Genomic DNA, 16932 nt, shown 5'->3' on the forward strand with positions numbered 1-16932 from the left:
TTCTGCTGGAATGGATTCATGCATACCGTGTTTGGCCAGCAGGCCCTCTCCAGGATGCAGATTGACCAAGAGACGCTTACCAATGCGACGGATCCAGATGGAGTACGTGCAGATTCCTCATGTCCTTGTTGTAATGCTTTGCCCCTGACTAGTCTAGATCCTACGGGGCCTGCAGCAGCTCTTTGACCCCAATTACCCCCTGCACCTCCTCAAAGGCGAGGAATTCGGAATCGACATTCACATGTTTGCTGCGTGGGCAGAGGAGCATCTCGGCATCCACCCTCGATTCATCACCCCACACGACCTCCGATTGATGCCCGACCCAACCGCCAAAACGGGGTATAAGCTGTGTTGCGTCGCAGACCCCATGTATGTAGACACATCGGCTTTCAAGAATGACGCCAGAGAGCCCCTCGAGGAAATCCACCAGGTCGGCCTTGAGCTGTACCAGCGCGAATTCCGCCTTCTAAAGCCGGAGATGCAGCGGCAGCTCAGTCTGCGCTGCTTCAACGATATACGCACCATACTACTGGTCCACGACAAGCGCATGCTCGGAATTGTGCTGCAAGAGCTCGAGTCCTTGGTTGCTCGAGCCGTGCTGACCTCTGAGCAGGCCGTTAGGCTGGCTAGGGTCAAACGAACTGCACAATTTTATTGAACAATGTGCAACAGCACCACAACTAAAAGACGAGTACATTCTCAAACCCATCCGAAGTGGCAAAGGAGCAGGCATTGTCTTCGGCGATGAAATCAGTCCCGATGAATGGATGGAGAAACTGGAGCAGCTGAAGACAGCCTACCTGCCGCCGGGCGTAACTGTGTATGTCGCTCAGCGCAGAATCTACCAGCTCTGGTATAATTTGAAGCGTAGCCGGGACGGAATGGTGCAGCGGTATCATATGGTTGGGACATATCAGGTGGTTAATGGGCGGTTTTTGGGATTGGGGGCATGGCGGTGCAGTCTGGGGAGACGGTTAGTGATGGGGGGACTTGGGTTTGTTCTGTAAATAGCTAACATTATGAGGTGGTGCTACAAAGGCGTTTGGGGTAGACATGACCAAATGATGAGTTGCATTCTTGATCTGGTGTCGGCTAGAACTACTCTACTATAGCGGGTTGTTTGCGACGAAGGAAATTGAATGAAGACACTGCAAGCATAAGACATAGAATTCCTGAATGGGAAATTAGCACTCCGACAATGAATGAATAAAAGCACGAGAAACTTACCAAAGACCACATTCATGTAGAAGTAACCCACTAATTCGACCAATGGCCCCGAGAGGAGCGGACCCAGCATAATCCCCAGCGTAAAAGCCATCTCAGCCAACGCGAAGGCCCTTGAACCGGCTCCGTTTTCTCCAAAGATAAGCGGGTCCTGTGCTTCTTGCTCCCGAACGACAGCTAAAACCATTCAGCTGAAATCCGAATAACATATAGACACGAGGAAAAAGAACATACCAGTTAACTCCATCGGCCCTGCACCATGCAGCAGACTGCCTAATGCACCGATTCCAAGCAGACAGGTCACGGTAATCACAACTCCGTGATGTCCCCCATTCACCCACGCAAACCGTTCGTCACCCGGCATGCCGAGCAGAAACAGCAAGGGAGCCATCAACGCCCATCCGACCGTCATCGGATAACGCACTCCGATCTTATCCCGGACCCAGCCGCTAACGGGATTGAAGATCACATTGGGGATTTGTAGACAGAGGAACATCAGACCTGTCGGCAGACTATCCCAATGGAACGTCTCGCGGACATGCAGCGGGATCGTCGTATCGAAGTTAGCCATGAGCGAGGAGTAGAGTAGGCAGCCCGCAAGGCCGGTCAACACCCGGCTGTCAAGCAACATGATGCGATAGAAGTTGGACGTTGAAGGTGCAGTACTGCCTTCTTGGTCTGAAGAAGCGGGCCTGCTCGCGGGAAGAAGACCGGTTCGCTCTTCATCGCTCGGAGTCGGCTTTGAGGCTTCGATCATGAGCATGCGCGCGAGCATATCTAAAACTAGCACCGCCATGGGCACTAGCCATGTGGGCCAGTATCCCACGAGCTTCAGCAGAACCCCAGAGACGGTAGGACCGGAAATAGTGCCTGCCGTCACAAAGGAGAGAACGACGCCCAGGACCTTGCCGAAGTGCTCGTCACCCACGGCATCTGCTACGGTGGCGAAGCCTACGATCCAGGCGCCGGACGAAGCGATTGATTGGAGGACGCGACCCAGATAGACCGTCCAGACTACATACACGAGTATCTTGGTCAGCTACTGTGATGCATTCCAAAGTACATAGAAAGCAAGCCATACTCGAGAGAGTAGATGCAACCAGGGCCGTGCCAACAAGACAACCTGCCAGTGCATACAGGAGAGGAGTCCTCCGATCCGGCATCTTGTCGGCCACATGCGCGGTGGCTGTCGCGAACACCACCGACACAAAGCCATAGATGGCAAGCAGCTTGGTCGTTTCATTCTGGGTGTGTGACGGATCAATATGCAAGCGCTGCTCAAGCATGTAACTGAGGATTGGAACGATGAAGCCGAAGAGCAGTGATTCTGTTGTATTGATCAGTTAGGGATGATATGACATGTAGTATGGGTGCCCACTCACCTGTAAACAACGCAACAGTGACAGATCCCACGATGAATGTCTTGGAGGACCTCCATCGGTATCCGAGAGGCTTCGACGTATCTGTGTTGAATGTCATGTCCGTTGTCCAGCTGCGGGTTGTCTACCTGGTTCGTATGGTAAAGGCTCGAAATCAAGACGGTCAAGAGAGAAAAACAATCGCTTTCAGCCTCGTAAGACCAACTGAAATGGGCATGGCGGGAGCATTGATTCCAGATTTTTTTCCGTCTTTCAATCCCAGAAGAGTCGATTTGGTATGGATTTGCAAATTGACTGATCATCTCAGACTTGTATTACACAATACCATTTAATACCGAGCGTATTTTGTAAAACACTCCGGAGTACGCCAGAGCTGAACGGGTCTATCTACAATTGTGCACTCTGAGTCTGCCATCCCGGTCGATTGCTCAATCCTCCCACCCCGGATGTATCTTCCCGGTCGAGATATCCACAGATGCGCCCCTCAGGGTCCCATTTTCTGCGAATCTCAGCCAGCCTCAGTCCCTGCTCATCGCCCCAGTACTTGGCCTCTCGGTGCTGGAAATCAGTCTCGCCCGTAAAGGTGCCGACCGAAAAGCGCTCCACCTTCTCCATTGTCTGTTTTTGCCAGGTGAGACATCGCTCATCATCCCGTTCGTCCTGGTAGATCGCATACACCCCAAAGTAGTGGTCCGATTGCAAGCTGCACGCCATGTCCGGCAGCGGACGGCGACTACGCGGGGCAAGCGGGTACCAAAGCACAGTGAAGTTGTTGTCTGGCAGGTTCAAAAATGCGTCTTCTAGCACGGCCGCTAAGTCGACGTCGTTGCGGATGAATGCGTTGTCGGCGAGCCATCGTCGGCCTCCCGGGTAGGCGTTCTCCTGCGTGGCGTATTCCTGCTCGAGACTGTCCTCGCGACAGAACCATTCCTCGATGGCACCTGGGGGTCGGGTCTGCTGAGCCGGTAACAGGGCGGCTTGCGCTTCTTCGGCCGTGTCTTTCATGGTGACCATATAGACGAAGAACGCGACCTCGTCCTTGCCGTCGGGGTACATTCCTGAGGCGCTGATCTCGGTACCATCATCAAAGGTGGATGTAAGACCGAGTATCCAGTTGAACGCTTCCCGGTAGTGCGTTTTTGGGAACATGTATCCCGATGTTCGGAAGACTTTGGGCGCAGGATGAAGCTGGAGGTGAAACCGGGTCACAATACCGGGGAATCCTGATGCCATAGTTAGCTGGGAGTGTCTGAATAAAATAGGAGGGCAACAAACCTGGACCAGCGCCCCGAGCTGCCCAGAAGAGGTCGCTATTCTCCTCCGTATTGCAGTGGACGAGCCGACCATCTGCCGTGACGACATCGACGGCCTTTACTTGCTCACAGCCCCAGCCCCAGTTCTAAACACTCCATTATTTTCCATCTCACTGAACATATCTGGGGACAAACGAACTCTGCAATTCCACCCAATCCCTCCTTGAAGCAAGTACCCCCCCAAGCTCACATCAGGACAGTGCCCGCCACCAAACATCAACCCATAGTCCTTCATCAATTGTAAATCAAGGTTACTTTGCGTGCTCGGCGACACGCGCGCCTCCCGCTTTGCTGCATCGACCGTCACTTCGCGGTAATCACCCAGATCCAAAAGGATCGAATGATCCCGGACACTCCAGACAGCAAAAGAATGACCGCCGGATCTCACTGCGATGCGAAGACCCTTGCTGTGGGCGAGTCGGACCGCCTCGACGATGTCGGATTCGCTTTTGGCGCGGACAATGGCGGCCGGGTAGCGGTTGGGACGGAGAAGATTGTAGACGCGTTCGAATCGAGCATGCTCGTATGTTGCGGAGTCCCGCCAGATGATTTCCATTTTGGATGATGTCTACGGAGTAGAAGTCTGTGTCCTTCGAGGCGTGGGATAATTGTGAGACTCAATTGCCAAAAATACAGAGAATACGAAGTAGATGTATACATACCCAGGCCCACCTTGGTTGAAAGATCAGTCTTGAGAATTACAACATGACAATGCGGAATACCAGCTGAAATTCTAGTTTCCGATTGTAAATTACAAACAGAAGAAAACATGAACAGGGGCATAAGCTGATCCACCCGCCCCATGGAGACTCGATGTGATGAGATCATCCAATGCCGGCCCAGAGACAGAGTTCGGCGTGGACCTGTCGGGCCTCGCACTGGACACTGTATACGGAATCTTTAATCACATAGATTACGGAGCGTACGTCATGTAATCGTTGAGCATTCAGCTGAGTCCAGCCCTTCGAAATTCGAACCAGTAATGCATGAGAAATAGTGGAAACAAGCTCCCTCAGCTCTACAGAGTACCTCGGCCTTGACTGATCATCGTTCATCGTTACAGCCAGTACTTGGGCATGAGAGCTCTCAATCTAAAACCGATTGTATCTCAAGTTCCAATTCTAACACATCCGTCTTGTACTGAATCAACCATTAAATAGACGAAGAGCTCAAAATGGAGGCAGAACTAGCGGGCTTTACATCCGGTCTGTCTGTCTCTATCAGCATAATCGATGGAATCAAGTCACTGATTGAGAGTAGGAGCCACCCTTAGAACAATCGAAACACAACCGGGAACATACCATGTCAAACAATTCAACAATCAGGGCCTTCCGAAGATGCTCCCGAGCCAGATCTCCAAAGACTGGCATCCGTTCAATAGCACCATTGGCGTTGTCGAGGTATATTCCCCTATCTAATCTTCATCTACTGATTACGGAAGCTGATAATTATTTTCCTATTCCTAGGTACATGGCTACACCCACTCCCTCGCATTCGACACAATTGCCCAAGCCAGCATCTACGGAATTCAGCTCGGTACATTTTCCGGGAACCCGGACCAGAGATTTTCGATCCGTGTTGATTTACACTTTGCCCGGGGAACGATCACATTTAGCATCAGGGGAGATGATGTATGGCTGGGCGTGAATATGCAGGTGGTTAGACTGGGGGTTGACAATGTGTTTGAGTCGGTGCAGTGTGTGGAAAACAAATTGCTACATACAATGCCTCAGATTCGACCTGAGCCGTGGGTGCCAACGCCAATGATGTAGGTAGATACTCATGAACGAAGGCTTTATTTTATACACTTAAACTATTTTCGAACACTGATTTTGACTGGAAGACCTGTGACATATGCTAGTTCGAATCGGTCTTCTTGCCTCGGGGGCTCGAATCCTTCGGGAAGGGTCACTTGGAAATGGCGAAAAATCCATGCCATGATGGTGGCGAGCTCTGCGTAGGCCAAGCTTTAGGAGATCAGCAATTGTCGAAGGGAAAAGAACGAAGGGGCACTTACTTCTGACCGATGCACATCCTCGATCCTTTGGAAAAAGAGCAGAAATATTGATCCAGACCTTGCGAACCTGAGCCCAACCAGCGATCCGGGTTGAAGACTCTGGCATCCGGACCCCATAGTTCCTCGCTCATGTGCATGGTGTAGGTGGAGATAGAGACAACGGTCTGATCGAGTCAGCTTTTTCCCACCCATGAATTCCAGAAAGAGACTTACACCAGGAGGAATAACTTTCCCATCGACGAGGAAGGGTGGGTCACTAGGAACAATCCGCGGCAGCCGGCCAGGAACTGGGGTACCAATCCGGAGTGTCTCTTTGATACATGCTGTCTGTTTTATCCATATGCATTAGCCATGATGGGGAAACGTTACTCTCGTTGAATGCATACCAGGAAAATGTTCTTCTCCAGCTCAGCCAGTGGGAGCATTCCATTTGCATCCAACTCAGTTTCCTGTAATGACCTGGCGAGTCTGTTTTGAACCTCTGAATTGGACGCGATATGTAAGACTCCCGATGTCAAAGTTGATGCAGTGGTGTCCGATCCAGCGACGAGCATCTCCATTGCCTCATGTACCATCTCCTCCCGCGGAAGAGAAGTCAGGTTATCAAAGACAACAGGATGGCTCGTGGTATTGCCGTGGGCTTGGTAATACTGCAGACAACCCTCTGCGAACTAGATTATCGTCAGTCTCCCATCACACAAAATTACACACTAGCCAACGGCACATAACTCACGTTGATAACCTCGTCAAAGGACGGCATCTCTGTGCGCAGTTTTGTTGCAATGCACGCGGGCACCCACGCCCCCATCTTTTGTATCAACGGGAAATCCCACAAACTCCCCGTATACCCGTCGAAAGCCTGAAGAATCCGAGACTCAAAAGTCGTATCACTTTCCTCCAGCATATTGGCCGCCTTGGCAAAGGCGAATTCCATCATGACTTCCATCGTGGTGCATCTACATCATCAGTCTCAACTTGGTGCGATCCATTAGCGCAACCAACTCACCGTACTGCATTGTTGATATCCACTAACCGACCCTCGCATATCCGCTCAATTTTCCTGATCAGAATGTTGGTCTTTTCGTGAACGGTCTGCTCCAGCGAGAACACTGCATTTCGAGAGAATAGCGGGTTCAACATTTTGCGTCTCTCTTTGTGCCGCGCGGGGTCGATCTCCGCAAACAAAGAATGGACAGGGATAGTAGGCAAGTGATAGAATGCCGGGTCTTTGAGGAAAGGCCGGATGTTGTTGTAAACTGTCTTGTATTGATGAACGTCGGTGATGTGAAGCTCATTGGGGGCGATGCGTAGGGCTTTGGTTTCTATTGCTGAATTAACAAGACCTTCGCGAATTAAGAAAAAGAGAAAATCTGGACGCACGATATTTCTCATGCAGCTTTTCAAACTCCCTCTCCGGAAATCCTTTGTAATTACTTAGGAGCCATCGGTTGGAGAATGCGGCGGCAGGGTGCCCGGGAAAAGACGCCAATGGGTGAAAATAGTACAGATACAGCCATTGCGAGGGATAATAGAGAAGGAGAATGACAGCAATGGATGTGAGAATTGCCAGCGGATTCTGTTGCAATCCAGGATAGAATTCTAGCCATGCCGTTGCCAGTGTCATTGTGAAATCCGCACTTGAGCAATGGAAAGATCTCGGCAGAGGCCATAGATCAAGGGCAAGCAAATGGACCGGCTTGATTCCCACTAGGAGGGGGAGCTGAACATGAGATACGTGCATTCATATCGTATGGAGTACGGAGTACAGAGTACAGGGAAACACGATATGGAAATTTCCCAGATGTAATAACTGTAATACAGGATACGAAATAAATCGGCCCGCTTATTTAGCTCAGTATCTTCATGCGCAGCCCGAGCTGAAATGTGGATATCAATATCGTGATCTTGATTGGCCTCTTGACCTGACTCGGTGTAGATGATAGTCCTGCATGGCCATCCTCGGATCTTCGGTACGGTCTCTCGTATCCTATACTCTATACAAAGGCATGCAGGTATGCAAACAAATGCAAATTCGCATTCAGCTTTTCCAAATCCCTAGTAGGTCTGACAGAGAGCTTTTTTAATAGGTCAATGGTCTATTGGGAGAGCTGAGGTTCCCGCATTAGTATGCCATTAGCATGTTTGATTTGTCTGAGCAATTGCCTTGTTTAAAAAGCATCTTCGTGTGAATCTCCGTAATAGTTAGCATCTATGACAGTGTCCATACCTACCAATCCTCCATATTCCATTCGAAAGAACCACTCGCAGTTCAACATGATACCACCCTCACATCCAAACGCCCCTTCCACAGAGGACCTCCTCACCCTGGTCCAGCACAACAATGCCTACGTCTACGACCTGGTCGCCGCGCAAGCCCATAAAGCACCACAGTGTGAAGCCATTTCCACAACCACCGAGTCCCTCACATACCAGGAGTTGATGCGGCGGACAGATCTTGTGCACCGCATTCTTCAGCAACACGAGGCTCAGCTCCTCCCCAACGATCAGGTGCTCCTCCTCAGCGACAAAACCCCAAGCGCGATATGTTCGTTTCTCGCCCTGCTCAAGCTCAAGACTACCTGTGTGATTGTGAACCCGGCATTCCCGGATGAACGGTTGAGCTATATTGTCGACCATACACGGTGCAAAGCTATCGTGACGGATGGTGTTTTTGAGGACAAGGCGCGCCGGTTTGGGTTACCGGTCCTCGCGATGCCGAACTCATGGGCTGAAGTAGAATGCCAGCCTCCGGAAGCCCCCGTTCCGGCAGAATCGTCGATGCCACACACCCCCGCCGACGGAGCAGTGGTGACCTTCACCTCAGGCAGCACAGGAAAACCCAAAGCGGTGCTATACAGCCACGCCGCGCTGAGCAATATGGCCGTTGCACTGGGTCGGGACTTCCAGTACTCTGCCCACTCGCGCGTGTACCAATTCGCCGCGTTCGGGTGGGTGATTGTCCTGCAGGACATCTTCATCACCCTAGTCAACGGCGGCACACTATGCCTGCCAACAACGAAGCAGATCGAGAATGAGCTCGCGCGGTCAATGAAATTTATGCGCGCCAACACTCTCAGCATCACCTCGTCGCTAGTCAGCACGCTTGACGATGCAGACCTCGAGGATATCCGCACACTGATCTTCGTCGGCGAGGCTGCGAACCCGGAGACAGTCGTGCGGCTAGACCGCAACGGCCGCAATGTCATTGTGAACTACGGCTGCTCTGAGGCCAACACTATCCTGGGGACGAACGTGCTCATCTGTGGACGCGAGCTCTTCTGGCTGCGCACCAACACTACCACGACGCCGTGGCTGGTTGATCCGGATGATCACAACGTGCTGCTGACTGAGCCCGGCGCTATTGGCGAACTCATTTCTGAGTCCTGCACTGCGCCTACGGGCCTCTTGACTGAGGATGGGGTTGGTGGGGATTGCTTCATTGAAGCGCCGCGGTGGCGCGCATCATACCCGCCGTCCGCCTGGCATCGAGTATCGTATGTCAAGACCGGGGATCTGTTCCAGCGCACCAAAGCCGGGCACTGGAAGTGTATCGGACGCAAGGACTTCCAGATCAAGATCCGTGGGCAGCGACTCGACCCGTCAGAGGTTGAGTACCATGTTAGACAGCAAGTACCAGGGATCGGAGAGCTGGCTTGCATCAAGGGGCAGTTCCGCGATTCTCCCAAGGAAAGTCTCGTGGTTTTTGTCTCGTTTGAGTCAGAAGTTGATACTCGGGGATCGGACTGGGCTATCGGCTTGGATCATCTCCTTCTCAACCATCTGCCCTCGTACATGCTTCCGGCTGGGTTCATCGAGATAGACAAGTTGCCGAGGACGGCGACAGGGAAGGTGGATCGACGGGCCATTGCCATGTGAGACTTCCATTTCTCACAGATTCGACTAAAGCTAACAATGCGCAAACAGGACGATGGAAACGATTTCAGCGTCAGACATGATCACATACACAAATGACGCCACGCTCGCACGCGGAGACAAACAACATAACCTATCCCCATGCGTATCCCTACTGCAACGCCTATGGAGCACCGTCCTCCATCTTGACGAATCCACCATCACCCCGGACTCGCACTTCTTCCGCCTCGGAGGCGACTCCATCGACGCAATGAAGCTGGCTCGATTGTCGCGCGAGAACAATATTGAACTGAACGTCTCTACGATCATCTCCTGTCCCCGACTAGCCGAGCTAGCTCATACAGTCGGACGCCTGGACGATGTAAAGCCCGTCACTACGACTTCTTCCATGCAACCGGCGACATACGCGCCGTTCTCGCTGGTCACCACCCACCAGCAGATGCTGGAAAAGTGTCTCGTCGAGGCAGCGCGCCAGTGCGAACTCTCCCCATCAGACATCACGGACATGTACCCGTGTACCCCGATGCAATCGGGACTTATGGCACTGACGGCTCAACGACCAGACTCTTACTGGGTATACCATCAGTTCGCTCTCCCAACGGACTGGACGCTAGCACAGGCCGAGGCAGCAGGGCAATACATGGTGAAGCAGAATGAGATTCTGCGCAGTCGGATCGTCCAGCTAGACAATGGAGAATGTTTCAATGTCGTCGTCAACCAGGATAAACAACCACCATTCACCACCGCTGGCGGAGCGGACCCTAATGGCAGCCCATTCGGCCAGCCGCTCTTCGCTTCGCATTTTGAAGTAAACTCGGTCGATGGACGGGTCTACATGCACTGGCAGGTTCACCACGCCATCTACGACGGCTGGTCTGCGCGGCTGATGCTACAGGCCTTTTCGCGCGCCTACCTGAACAACCCGGATTCGAACGCTCCCTCCCCTTCGTTTTCCTCCTTCGTGCGGACTGTCCTCGACACCGACTGGACCCCCTCAGCAAAGTACTGGGAGCGCACCCTGCACGGCTATGAAGGACAGGCCTTCCCGCGTCTCCCCTCTACAACCGTCGCGCGCCCAACACACCGCATCACGCACACATCTTCCTGGCACGGTGGTGCGTCTGGAATAACCGCGTCGTCAATGATCCGCGCTGCATGGGCGCTCGTACTAACTCGATACTGTGGCTCCGGGGACGTAGTCTTCGGCGCCATCGTCACAGGACGCAATCACCCGGTCTCCGGCATCGAATCGATGATGGGCCCTACCATTTGCACTGTCCCCGTGCGAGTCCGCACACCCCGCGATTACACCGTCCGCCAGTTCTCCCAGCACGTGCAGGAGCAGTCCGGGGAGATGAGCGTGCACGAGCAATTCGGACTTCCGCGCATCCAAGCACTGGGTGCTTTGGGACCAGCCCAGGCCGCCAAGTTCCAGAGTTTGGTGATCGTGCAGCCGGCGGATCTGGCTGCCGCCGTGACGGACGATGGGGCGGAGATTGTTGAGGTGAACCCGGGAGTTGATGATTACTTGACATACCCTGTGACTCTGGAGTGTTTCCTGCGACAAGGCACGGTGTCGCATACGCTGACTATTGATGAGACGAGTATCTCGCGGTTTGAGGCGGAGTGTCTGATGCAGCATTTTGCGCATGTGTTTGAGACTTTGCAGGACCCGGGTGTGGCTGAATTCCCTGCTTCAAGTGTTGACTTACGGTCTTCTGAGGAGGCGGCGTTGCTTGCCCAGCCAAAAACACCCGCACCACAAGCCGTTGAGGGCTGTATCCACGAGATGATCTTCAGCGCGGCCGCGCAGTGTCCGCAGCAACCAGCCGTGTGTGCCTGGGACGGCGAACTATCATACGCAGAGCTGCTCTGGCTCTCCACGACACTCGCCCAGCGCCTGATCTCCGCCTGCGTGCAGCCAGACACCATCGTGCCAATCATCCATCCCAAGTCACGATGGACATTGGTTGCCATGCTCGCCGTCCTACAAGCCGGCGGCGCCTTTCTCCTCTTAGACCCCGCATTGCCCTTTGGCCGTGTGCAGTCCCAGCTCGACATTTCAGGCGCAACAACCGTCCTCTGCGGACCCGAGCAAGCCACCCAGTTCGCATCCCTGCTCACCTCAAAAACAGCCATCTGCCTCGACGAGCCCACTAAACAGGACCTTCTCTCATTAGCCGCATCCAGCAACGATGGCTCCATTCCACACTCACTCCGCCGCGCTGGCCCTAAACATCCCGCCTACGTCGTAATGACATCCGGCACAACAGGAACCCCCAAGGGCACCGTCCTCGAACACCGCCAGGTATCCTCGGGGTTCTCCGCACAAGTCCAGCGCGGGCTATTCCGTCCAGGCTGGCGCATGTTGCAGTTCGCATCGTATAGCTTCGATCCCTGCATTGCGGATATGCTAGGCCCGCTGCTTGTATCGGGATGCGTGTGTATTCCGCGTGATGACGACCGGCTTACGAACTTACCTGCTGTCCTGCGGGAGTTTAACGTCGATATCGTTGAACTGACACCCTCAATCGCTATGCTTCTTGACCCCGCCGAGGTACCGGGGTTAAAGGTCCTCCGGTTTGGCGGCGAGGCCGTGACAAGCGCGCATGTAGAGCGGTGGGCAGATAGCGTACATGTCGAGAACTCGTACGGCCCAAGCGAGTGCTGTGTAACATGTACTCTAACACCTCGCGTGCGGGCCGGCGTGGACCCCGCGAACTTCGGGTCCGCGATCGGGTGCCGGCTGTGGGTTGTTGATGTTGAGGATTGGACGAAGCTGGCGCCACGAGGGCTTGTCGGGGAATTGGCGATTCAGGGACCGATTGTTGGGCGGGGGTATCTCAATGACGCGGACGCCGCGGCACGAGCTTTTCTCCCGTGTGCGCCGTGGCTGGAGACGGTTGACGAGTCGCCGCACTCACGCGTGTACATGACTGGTGATCTGGTGCGTGCTGATGCTGACGGGACGTTCGTGTTTGTGGGACGGCGGGATAGTCAGGTCAAGCTGCGTGGGCAGCGGATTGAACTGGGAGAGATCGAGACTGTTGCGGGGTCCCTGGAGACAGTGAGCGAGGCAATTGCGATGCTGCTGCCAGGGCCGGTAGGGAGCTCGGGCGAGGATAATCTGGCGTTGGTGTTGCATGTAGAGTCCAATTATGACAGCGCGTCATCCAGCTCGGAGCATTCGTCGCCTGACTACCCGTCTTCTGCATCGTCATCGTCGTCATTGTTTGACCTGCCGCATTCTCGGGAGATTGGCCGCGCACAGCCTACATTGCAGAAGCTGGACCGCGTGTTTGGCGCGCAGTTGCCGGGCTACATGAAGCCCACATTCTGGATCGTCGTGGACCAGCTCCCCATGTCGACCAGCGGCAAGATCGACCGCAAAGCCGTGCAGACGTGGCTTGGGGGCCTGGCCGCAAAAGACCTGGAGCAGTTCCGAGCCAGTTCCCTTCTAGCCGATCACAAGTCCATCCGGGCACAGATTCAACCCACCGACGAAACGGCCCGGCAGATCAGAAAGTTGCTGGACGGGTTACTTACCACGCCGCCGGGTGACGAGCTCGAAGACGTCCAGTTCGCATCTAGCGGTCTCGATTCAATCAAGAGCGTTGGTTTGGTCCGGTCGATCAACCAGCACTTTAGCATCCGTTTGTCCATGACGGGATTTCTCGCGCATGACACCCTAGCGCAGGTTGCCCGCGAGGTTGACCGGCTACAGCACAGCCCTGAATCTTCTACAGCCTCAGCAACCCACTCCCAATCTCCAGTTGTACACCACCTCATCCAAGATCTAGATACCCTAACCCGTGCGATCGCCGACAGCGTCCTGTCCCCAACCCCCTCCAGCAGCATAGGAAACGTCTTCCTAACCGGCGCTACGGGCTACGTCGGAACAATGCTCCTACGCACGCTTCTCGCAGACCCCACCGTTCAGCACGTCTACCTGCTCGTGCGCGCAGACTCACCCACCACCGGCCTACGGCGGGTTATCCGTGCCGCACGCATCGCTGGCTGGTGGGACGACCAATTCTCCAACCACATCACCGTCTGGCCAGGCGATCTCGCAAAGCCACAGATCGGCCTGACAGATTCACAATGGGCAAGTCTATCCAGCACCGCCATCAACGCCATAGTGCACAACGGCGCCATGGTCAACTGGTTCCGCAGCTACGCGGCCCTCAAAGTAGCCAACGTAGACGCCACAGCGGAGCTCCTCCGCGTCGCGACAGGTAACCCCGCAATCACGCGCTTTTGCTTCGTCTCCGGCGGCGCGCAGTGGGATCCCGAGGGCCAGGCCGGATGTCTCGAGACCACGCAACTCGCGGCGGACTTATCCAGTACAAACGGGTACGGCCAGTCCAAGCTCATCGCTGAACAATTGGTCGCGCGCACGGCTACGATGCCTGGAGTAAGCCCGGCGACGCACTTTGCTACCCTCAAGCCGGGTCTTATCATCGGGGGCCCGGACACGGGTGTCGCCAACACGGATGATTTCCTCTGGCGGCTGGTCAAGGGGTGTGTCAGCTTGGGTGCATACTGCGTGGAGAGCGATGCGGGAGCAGGATACATGTACATGGCGCGCGGGGAGGATATCGGACAGTCGATGCTAGACGGGTTGCGCACGGAAACACCGTACTGGGAACAGAAGATGCTTCGCGGAATGCGGGTACGTCGGTTCTGGGATGCTGTGAACACGGCACTGGCTGGGCAGCCGCTAAAGGTGCTGGATTATGAGGCCTGGATAGCGGCGCTGCGGGAGCAGGTTGGCCAGCAAGGCTCCGAGCATCCTTGTTTGCCAGTGATGCATTATATCGAGCAGGGACGGGATATGCTGGGGTGTCCGGCGCCGCGAGTGGAGCTGTTGGGTGGTGAGACGGGGGAGATGGAGCGGGAGATGGAACAGGCAGTAATTCGGAATGTCCAGTATCTGATGGAGATTGGCTTCTTTGATTCTGAGCCGGGTAGGGCTATGGAGAGAGCGGATGTGTTTGCGCGGTCTGTTGTGGTGTAGTTGTAGATAGTTAGAATGTATCATCATGAGCCAGCTAATATTATTCTCACTGCGTAATGTTCTTTAGTGGCAATAGAACTTTGTTGAAATAGATGACATGAACCTAGGCTGACCGTTTGAGATGATATCTCAATCTCAGACCTCATCTTAGCAGAATTTTCATCTTAAGTTTCAAAAATAGCCTTTCAAGCTACAACCCTACATCTGTAGAGTTATTATGGCTGATTTACCATTGACTTCATCTTTCACAGAGGATGCAAATGAGGCTGAATCTCAATCTCAGAACCTCAGTCTCTTTTCAGAATCTCAGTTTTCTTATTTATCTGTTAGGGGTTTAACTCAAGTTGTCTTAACCTAAAGCTACCCTTTACTATACAAGAAGGAATCGTTGAAGAAGAAACAAACAGGGCAGAGGTGGGAGCAGTCTTTTATGGTCGTACAGGAATGAGATTCCAAATAGTGTTCTCGGAGGTCAGGAGTTGACCGAAAAGGTCACCGATAGTCTTCATGTAAGGGGATCGTACGAAGGTCGTCAATAGTCGTTTTGGTCCCCTTGCTGGCTGCATTCTGTGCTGGCCTTAGCCAAACTGTCATCCTTTGGGTTCGTACGAGAACCCCATAACATATCCTGGGTATTTAAAAAAAATATTCAACCCGTTCGGGCGCTGTATATACTAGTTTTGTATAAGATATAACATGTAAAATTTGTATTTAGCAGGTTATCCACAAATTATATAATTACTACTAATCTCGAGTTGCTCCAGGATCACTCCAGGATCACTCTGGCGTGGTTCCCTGAGCGCTCTGGGCACGCATCACCTTGCTCTGGGTACGCTCCGGGCGGCTCAGGGAGCCAAAAGCGGCGAGAAGTCGGACCGAAAACAGAAAGGGCAAGTGTCGAGATTTCCGCAGAAATGTATTACAATAGTGTATAAATGTAACATTTTTCTGCGAGCGACTCTGAATTTCCTATTACAGGTCCCGCTGCTTTTATGAGGGTCTCACGTGACTACTCCCTGAGTGATCAGGGAACATCCTTTGACGCTCCGGGACACGCACCTAGAGTGTCACGGACGGCCCCGTGACCCTGCCCCGAACCCGCCCCAAAGCCCGCTGGGCCGGGGTTTGGGGCAGAGGTAGACATTGACATAGGTCGCCCATGGGCATGCCCACGTATGGTCAGGCCCATCCTGACCGCCCATAGGCATGCCCAGGTCGCCCACAGGTCGCCCATAGACACCTAAAGACACCTTATTTGGCCTGATTATTTTGCATAAATCGCTAATTCATCTAAATTAATTACGTTACTGTTTTTTACGCTTGTTTTGGTCCAAACACTTACCATCACCACCTTCTTACCCATTCCATGATGTAATTATATAAAATGTGCTTGTTTATAAGCTTTTTACTATAATATTCATCGGTCGCAACAATGTTTTAAACTGTTTTGGTAAGGATAAAATTCAGTTGAAGAAATTAAGCTGTGGATGCTTGAATATATATTTATTTTTCATGCTTTTTGATAAAAATAATACTAAACCGCATTAGTTACTCTATTTAACTTACTTATTATACAAAACTAGGTCATTTAAGGTTTCACTTGTTAGGGGTTTAACTCAAGTTGTCTTAACCTAAAGCTACCCTATCCCACGGGGGTGGTCTCAGTCACGGAGACTGGAGCTTAGGGTTCTATCTTAACTATGGGAGAAAATAAGTGGGGACCACGGTGACTGGAGCTTTTCAACCACGGCGACTGAAGAGGGACTATCAGCTCCGATCAATCCCAAACTTTCAGATGTTGTATTGCGGTTGCTAATCTACCCTCCCTTCAATTTAGAGCTTGCATAGGCTTTTATTTCGCGAGATATCCATGATCGAAATTGGCCTTTTTTTCATTTTTTGATGGGGGATCAGATGTGGGTCAGACATTCACCGCGACCGTCGCCCGCTATCTTGGCTTGGCAGCATACAATGCACGTGAGATAGCTCCGCAGCTGAGATACCTCCGTGCCTGACATTGATCCTGTTGCAGCTGTCGAAGCGACGTCCAGTCAGGATATAGATATATTCCAGTGGTATTCCTGCAATATGGCAGACCAATATTTCACC

The 16932-nt window shown here is 53.0% G+C and overlaps 6 protein-coding genes across 6 annotated transcripts; 3 read left to right on the top strand and 3 right to left on the bottom strand.

The window, feature by feature from the left end:
• Positions 1 to 54: 54 nt before the first annotated feature.
• EURHEDRAFT_390106 (uncharacterized protein) lies at positions 55 to 1007 on the top strand (the record flags this gene model as incomplete). The annotated part of the gene is made up of 3 exons (XM_040779818.1): positions 55 to 102; positions 158 to 576; positions 614 to 1007. 3 exons carry the CDS (start codon positions 55 to 57, stop codon positions 1005 to 1007), a joined length of 861 nt encoding a protein of 286 aa, XP_040634504.1.
• Positions 1008 to 1027: 20 nt separating this feature from the next.
• EURHEDRAFT_510009 (MFS transporter) lies at positions 1028 to 2808 on the bottom strand. Its single transcript, XM_040785936.1, has 5 exons — positions 2607 to 2808; positions 2306 to 2551; positions 1459 to 2238; positions 1228 to 1401; positions 1028 to 1172 (listed from the first exon to the last, which is right to left on the bottom strand). Exons 1-5 carry the CDS (start codon positions 2701 to 2703, stop codon positions 1099 to 1101), a joined length of 1371 nt encoding a protein of 456 aa, XP_040634505.1. The 5' UTR covers positions 2704 to 2808; the 3' UTR covers positions 1028 to 1098.
• A 182-nt stretch (positions 2809 to 2990) lies between these two features.
• Positions 2991 to 4472, bottom strand: EURHEDRAFT_466361 (FAD-binding oxidoreductase; the record flags this gene model as incomplete). The annotated part of the gene is made up of 3 exons (XM_040785092.1): positions 2991 to 3826; positions 3879 to 4002; positions 4056 to 4472. 3 exons carry the CDS (start codon positions 4470 to 4472, stop codon positions 2991 to 2993), a joined length of 1377 nt encoding a protein of 458 aa, XP_040634506.1.
• Positions 4473 to 4881: 409 nt separating this feature from the next.
• EURHEDRAFT_417116 (uncharacterized protein) lies at positions 4882 to 5986 on the top strand. The gene is made up of 4 exons (XM_040783124.1): positions 4882 to 5121; positions 5177 to 5316; positions 5383 to 5883; positions 5934 to 5986. The coding sequence occupies exons 1-3, from the start codon at positions 5091 to 5093 to the stop codon at positions 5686 to 5688; spliced, it is 477 nt and encodes a 158-aa protein (XP_040634507.1). The 5' UTR covers positions 4882 to 5090; the 3' UTR covers positions 5689 to 5883; positions 5934 to 5986.
• EURHEDRAFT_466393 (cytochrome P450) lies at positions 5730 to 7557 on the bottom strand (the record flags this gene model as incomplete). The annotated part of the gene is made up of 7 exons (XM_040785093.1): positions 5730 to 5883; positions 5934 to 6097; positions 6147 to 6260; positions 6320 to 6511; positions 6730 to 6889; positions 6940 to 7255; positions 7314 to 7557. The coding sequence occupies 7 exons, from the start codon at positions 7555 to 7557 to the stop codon at positions 5730 to 5732; spliced, it is 1344 nt and encodes a 447-aa protein (XP_040634508.1).
• A 2328-nt stretch (positions 7558 to 9885) lies between these two features.
• Positions 9886 to 14823, top strand: EURHEDRAFT_466446 (acetyl-CoA synthetase-like protein; the record flags this gene model as incomplete). The annotated part of the gene is made up of 2 exons (XM_040785097.1): positions 9886 to 12909; positions 12991 to 14823. The coding sequence occupies 2 exons, from the start codon at positions 9886 to 9888 to the stop codon at positions 14821 to 14823; spliced, it is 4857 nt and encodes a 1618-aa protein (XP_040634509.1).
• Between the last annotated feature and the right edge of the window lie 2109 nt (positions 14824 to 16932).

This window comes from Aspergillus ruber (genome assembly GCF_000600275.1).
Source record: "Aspergillus ruber CBS 135680 unplaced genomic scaffold scaffold00043, whole genome shotgun sequence".
Lineage (NCBI taxonomy): Eukaryota > Fungi > Ascomycota > Eurotiomycetes > Eurotiales > Aspergillaceae > Aspergillus > Aspergillus ruber.

Excerpts from the sequence above, each read along its gene's own strand:
- EURHEDRAFT_510009 (XM_040785936.1), bottom strand. The coding sequence starts at position 2,703 with ATGACATTCAACACAGATACGTCGAAGCCTCTCGGATACCGATGGAGG. Across the intron at positions 2,239-2,305 it reads GGTTGCATCTACTCTCTCGA|TCTGGACGGTCTATCTGGGT; the intron begins GTATGGCTTGCT and ends TCGTGTATGTAG. Across the intron at positions 1,173-1,227 it reads CTACATGAATGTGGTCTTTG|GAATTCTATGTCTTATGCTT; the intron begins GTAAGTTTCTCG and ends TTTCCCATTCAG.
- EURHEDRAFT_417116 (XM_040783124.1), top strand. The coding sequence starts at position 5,091 with ATGGAGGCAGAACTAGCGGGCTTTACATCCG. Across the intron at positions 5,122-5,176 it reads ACTAGCGGGCTTTACATCCG|GAGCCACCCTTAGAACAATC; the intron begins GTCTGTCTGTCT and ends GATTGAGAGTAG. Across the intron at positions 5,317-5,382 it reads GCACCATTGGCGTTGTCGAG|GTACATGGCTACACCCACTC; the intron begins GTATATTCCCCT and ends TCCTATTCCTAG.